The sequence below is a fragment of the Sinocyclocheilus rhinocerous genome, unplaced genomic scaffold, assembly GCF_001515625.1.
Source record: "Sinocyclocheilus rhinocerous isolate Xijiao unplaced genomic scaffold, SAMN03320098_v1.1 scaffold254, whole genome shotgun sequence".
In the NCBI taxonomy this organism is placed as follows: Eukaryota; Metazoa; Chordata; class Actinopteri; order Cypriniformes; family Cyprinidae; genus Sinocyclocheilus; species Sinocyclocheilus rhinocerous.
The window spans coordinates 337,177-343,004 of NW_015628690.1; the positions used below are offsets into that span (position 1 = coordinate 337,177).

General features: G+C 35.6%; 1 protein-coding gene across 1 annotated transcript in view; it reads left to right on the forward strand.

Annotated features, from left to right (window-relative positions):
- The first annotated feature begins 402 nt into the window (after positions 1 to 402).
- nmnat3 (nicotinamide nucleotide adenylyltransferase 3) overlaps positions 403 to 5,828 on the forward strand; it is a 16,037-nt gene continuing 10,611 nt past the window's right edge. Inside the window, exons 1-3 of the mRNA XM_016549806.1 lie at positions 403 to 480; positions 1,700 to 1,842; positions 4,567 to 4,750. Coding sequence (XP_016405292.1) covers positions 1,734 to 1,842; positions 4,567 to 4,750 — 293 coding nt within the window. The 5' untranslated portion in view covers positions 403 to 480; positions 1,700 to 1,733. The remainder of the gene's footprint in view (positions 481 to 1,699; positions 1,843 to 4,566; positions 4,751 to 5,828) is intronic.

Here is a 5,828-nt window from a genome sequence, read left to right on the forward strand (position 1 = left end):
AGAAGGTGGACGATATATATCCATATCCATGTATAGCCTAACGTTATTGTTTCAATAGAGCCATTAGCAATGTCTTTTGCGCCCCATTAGAGTCTGTGATGTACAGAATCGCAGTTTCACATTAATATAATTCACTTCATATTAGGTCTTTAAAGGGATAATTTGAATTTAAATTTCAAGACTTGTTCCATCAGATAAAGGGCCGACCGATCATATCATTTGACTTTGAACGAATTGTCATTAAAGGTACAGTTAAAGCGATCGAGGTCGGTCATTATGATTTAATACAGTGTGGAATCAATGTTCTCTTATTAAATGTTCTGATCTCTTCTGTTTTCGCCACAAGTGGCCGCTGACGTACAAAAAGATGGGAACTGTGTTTTTCTATCTCAACGTTCTTGGGGACATTACTAGTGTAACATACGGCTAACGTTATAGCATGTAGCATTTGCATAAACTTGAAGGAGATCTGTGGATAAGGTAAACACCTTAAACATTTTGTTTAACAGCATGTTTGTCAAATAGTGACATCTGTCGAAGTCATAACTTTATTATATACGTTTAAAGCTGTTTTCTAAATGCCATAATCCAAAGCTACACAGAAACTGTTAAGAAACTGGGTTTACTGGCAGCTGTCAAACTCACTAAATCATTTATTTTAGTAATTTTGCTACTCTCTGTACTGTACTGGTTTTTGACATGGTAGTATTCCTTGGAATTACCTTGGAATATCATGTAAATACAATATTACACGAATATAGTAAACATTCAGTATCATAGTAAGTTATATTTCAAAGTACCATCGGATATTGTCAATGTTGTACCATAAGTGCTATGACTGCTGTAGTTTTTCATTGTATCTTTTCAGTCACTGGACCTGCTTCTTTAGATTTTATTATTATTATTATTATTATGTGTCTTTAAGTTTCATGTGTTTTCGTTTGGTCACATTGTGTTGTGTGATTTTTATGTTCAGTCATCATTTGTTGTAACCTCTTCATCCTTAAACACATACTCTCTGCTTATCCTTGTCACTGCACAGTTTTTATTATTAGCAATGTACACTATGTATTCTGCATTCGTCCATCTGTTTACCTATTTTAATACATAATAAATGTGTGTTTACAGGGTATGGTTTAGACCGTGTAATTTTGTCAACAAAATGTGCCTTATCCAGTGTGTAATTTGCACTTGTTCCACTGTATACTTTGACTTGACTTGATTTGACAAACAAATTAGTACTGTGCTTACAAAACAGTCTATTTATTACTTTATCTAAGGGTATATTACATGTAGATAAAGCTTTTTTTTTTTTAAGTGTGCAATAAGGGATTTATCAGGCTCTAAAAACGGTGCAAGATTTTACTGAAAATGTTGTTGTCAAAATCATTATTAGACATCACTTGGTTCCATGTACAAACATGAATTCAAGGTTAATGTGTGCAGGATGCTAATGACCTACAGTTTTAGTAATCGATATTTCACAGACTTTCCAATGCAGGACATTACATTATGTTGAATTGTATGTATATCTCTCATTAATCCTGCTTGTGAACATTATAAATAGTCTTGAATTTGCATTAATCAATCACATAATTTGTTTCCAAAAAGTTGTCCCCTTTCATAACAAAACATTTCATTTTATGCTCGTATTGCAAATATTAGCTGCTTTGTGATGTCTTTATTGTGTTTATTGTAGTGTTATCCAGTATACTATGGTGTGAGACACTGAAATGGCTGGTCGTATTCCTCTGGTTTTGCTGGCCTGTGGCTCCTTCAACCCCATTACCCACCAGCACATGCGGCTGTTCGAGCTGGCTAGAGACCACATGCATCAGACGGGTTGGTGCCACCTGTTCATTCACCTGAAATTGGCCATCATCTGTTATCAGGCCAAAATTGGCCTCCTTTCCACCGTCCCTTTGGACCCGTCGCTTTTAAGTGATTTCTGTTATGTAACTGCATTTTGGTTTATTTTTTGTTTAATTCTAGTCTAAAGTGTGCCTAAATCTGTTATTAACCATATAAAGACAGACGAATAAAATAGTTTTTTTTTTAAGTTATTGAACATTTAGTCTTCCAAAAAAAATGTTTGCATATGTTTTTTGTTGAGTATCATATCTGATAGTTCAGGCTTTTATGGCCCTTATAGTATAATATAGGATCATTTTGGGCTCATGCTTAAGGTGGAAAGAAACAGTTTTATTCAGAGGCTCAAACTGAGCAAAAATATGCAATTTGGCTCATTTGCTAGTATTTATATGGCCAAAAAGTTGAAAGATGAACTTTAGAATAGAACAATTACATAGAATGCATATAAAATTCAGTTATCAGTCTGTATCTCCCAATAATATGTCTTAGTAAGATCATATAAATACTTAGTTTTCTGATCAAACCTCTGTAGTCTTTATTGTGGGGGGGCAAAACATATAATGCGATGCAATACAAATATGATTGAGAATAAATATAAACATTAACAAATAAACATTCCTAAAAAGCCTGATGTGTCATTTTATTATTTTCTAATAAATAATGTAGTAGATTGTGTACAACAGGTTTTTCAGCAAAGGTTTGATCATTTTAGTAATTTAGAGGCCTTAAAAATGTGTGTATATAACACAGCTTGCTTTATAGGTTTAAAAATATCTTTATTATGCAGAGGCTTTTCTTTATATAAAGCTGTAAGGAATGCATGACAAATGCCCAGTTTTAATGTTTAGCGCTCTGATCTCAGTGAAAATATACTTGCATAAGTTCATACCCAAGCGTCACCAGCAAAAAAAAAGGCTTTGTAGCTGCTGTAACGCCGTGTCTACAATGCAAGCAAGCATTTCAAGTTTTGTTGATTATAATTGGAACACTTTGTTGTGTTGCACCGCTAGCTTGCAGTGTAGACGTGGTGTAACTGCGCCTCTCGAAAAATTCTGCATGGTGCTGGCACGCTGACATGTTTGCTTCTGTTTATTTACTGTGCACAGTGTACTCTAAAATTGCTTGCAGATATAGCATAACAAGTTACCAAAATAGCTTGCGTATTATATTACCTCAAGAGTGGCTGGAAACTTGTTTGTGGTTTCTTGCCATTTTTATGAAAGATTAAAACTGACTTTTAAAAATGAATTTTATGGATGAATTCTGTTTTATAATGTCTTGCATGCGCAGCTAAATGAGAAACTGCAAAAACAATTGCAGTATGATGTGAATTCATCTCGACTATGCAATATTACAGCATTATTTTCGCTAAAACATTAAGCATTCAGCAACTCATTAGAGTCCGCCTGAGTATGCAAAGCTTGTGTTAATTTGTGTGCAGTGACTTAGAAACTTTTGCAGGGCTGCAGCACTTAGAAAAGGAATCAACGTCTCTTTAATAATCCAGCAATTATTTAGATTTCATTCATACGCTGGGTGCTTCAAAGGAATAGTTCACCTAAAAATGAAAATGGGCTGAAACTTTACTCACCCTCAGGCCATTCAAGATGTAGATTGCATCACTTGCTCACCAATGGATCCTCTGCAGTGAATGGGTGCCGTCAGAATGAGAGTTCAAACAGCTGATAAAAACATCACAATAATCCATAAGTAATTCACTCCAGTCCAATGACTCCAGTCCATCAATTAATGTCTTGTGAAACGAAAAGCTGCATGTTCATAAGTAACAAATTCATCATTAAGGTGTTTTGACTTTAAACCGTAGCTTCTGCCCAAAATACCAGTCAATAATCCATAGTAATGCTTCCTCCAGTTGTCTTCTCACATCAAAATCCACCAACTTGTTTTAGACTGTTTTTCTTATATAGAAGACTCACAGTTTAGGTGAAATCAACGTTTTGAAGTTAAAAACGTCTTAACGATGGTTTTGTTTATTAACACAATTTTTTTGCTTCCCAGATGTTAATTGATGGACTGGAGTTGTGTGGATTATTGTGATGTTTTTATCAGCTGTTTGGACTCTCATTCTGACGGCACCCATTCACTGCAGACAGAGGATCCATTGGTGGGCAAGTGATGTGATAACAAATTTCTCCTGTATCCGATGAAGAAGAAAAAAACTCATCTACATCTTAGATGACCTGAGAGTGAGTCAATTTTCAGCAAATTTTCATTTATGGGTGAACTATTCCTTTATTGCATTGCATTATGGGTAGACGTTTTATCAGTTCATGCTTTTCCTGGGAATTCAACACGTTTGTTGGCATTGGTATAATGTTTGAGCTACAGGAACTATGAAATGCTTTATATTTGGGTAACACTTTAGTATAGGGATCAATTCAATTAGTTGCTTATTAGCATGCCTGCTATTAACATATTAGCTGTTTATTATTACTTATAAACCATTTATTCTACATGACCATATTCTACATCCCTAATCCTGCCCAATACCTAAACTTAACAACTACCTCACTAACTGTTAATAAGCAGCAAATTAGGAGTTTATTGAGCCAAAAATCATAGTTAATGCTTTGTTAATAGCGAGAATTGGACCTTAAAATGAAGTGTGACCTATATTTAACATCTGATGTTCTTGACTCTTTTTGGGATATGTTGTCTCTCTCCATCTCGTAGGTCTGTATCGTGTGGTGGGTGGCATTGTATCTCCTGTCGGTGATGATTATGGTAAACAGGGTCTTGTTGCTTCGAAACACAGACTTGCTATGGCAAGACTTGCCCTGCAGAGCTCTGACTGGGTTTCTGTAGACGACTGGGAGAGCCAGCAGGAGGATTGGACAGAGACTGTGGTGACCCTGAGGTGAATATACATATAAAGAACAATTTTACAAAAGTGTCCTGCATCGGCTTCTTACCATGACTAACGCAAATCATTTATCCAGTCAAAAGTTTGACAAGGCAAGTAACTTTCTGGAGTCTTTTAACACAACTGGGACACTGGCTGTAAAGGAAACATTACCCGGTTTTGACAGATGGGGTGCTAAATGCTGATTGCACCTCCATTATCCCAGAAACTGCTCAGAAGTGCAGCGATAGAGTCATCTTTGATGATAGTAAAGTTGCTTTTTTTCTTTACTTCAAAAGCACTGTTCAAATTTTAAACATACTGGCATTATTAATATGAATGACAGTTTATTATACAGCATACAGTTACGTCTGATGTAGGCTTATCCTTCTCTTAAATGAACTGAGGGTTCACATTAGAGTGTTACATCTCACATATGAATACCCAGAAATCTCATTTATATAGTGCAATATATACAAGAAGAATGACACACATTGGCAAAGGTATATAGATATGGAATATAGATATTCAATCTCTACTCTAGAAATATTTCAAGATGTAATTATATTTTATATGTTGCCTTTATATGTGAATTCACCTTGCATTGCCCTCTATGAAGGACTTCACAAACTCACCGTCATCTTCAAAATATCAAGAGCTGAACTAAAGCCAAAACTTTATAGGAGTCGAATCCTTAAAGGGGTCATATGATGCTATTTTAAAGATCATTATTTTGTGTATTTGGTGTAACAGAATATGTTGACATGCTTTAATGTTCAAAAAACACATTATTTTTCAAATACTGTACATTATTGTAGGTCCTCTATGCCCCGCCTCTCTCAAACGCTTAGTTTTCTACAAAGCCCCCTCCTTTGACAAGCGCAGTCCGCTCTGATTGGCCAGCTGACCCAGTGCACTGTGATTGGCCGAACACCGCAAGCACTCATCGGAAATGTAACGCCCCTTACCATAATCGCAAGCTTCATCTTTCAAAATAAACGTAAAGACAGTAAATAATGTCATTAGTTTTACCATCAGTTCAAGCCCGAAAGGACAACAGAGTCGCGTGACAGACACAGTGATGAAGCTGGTA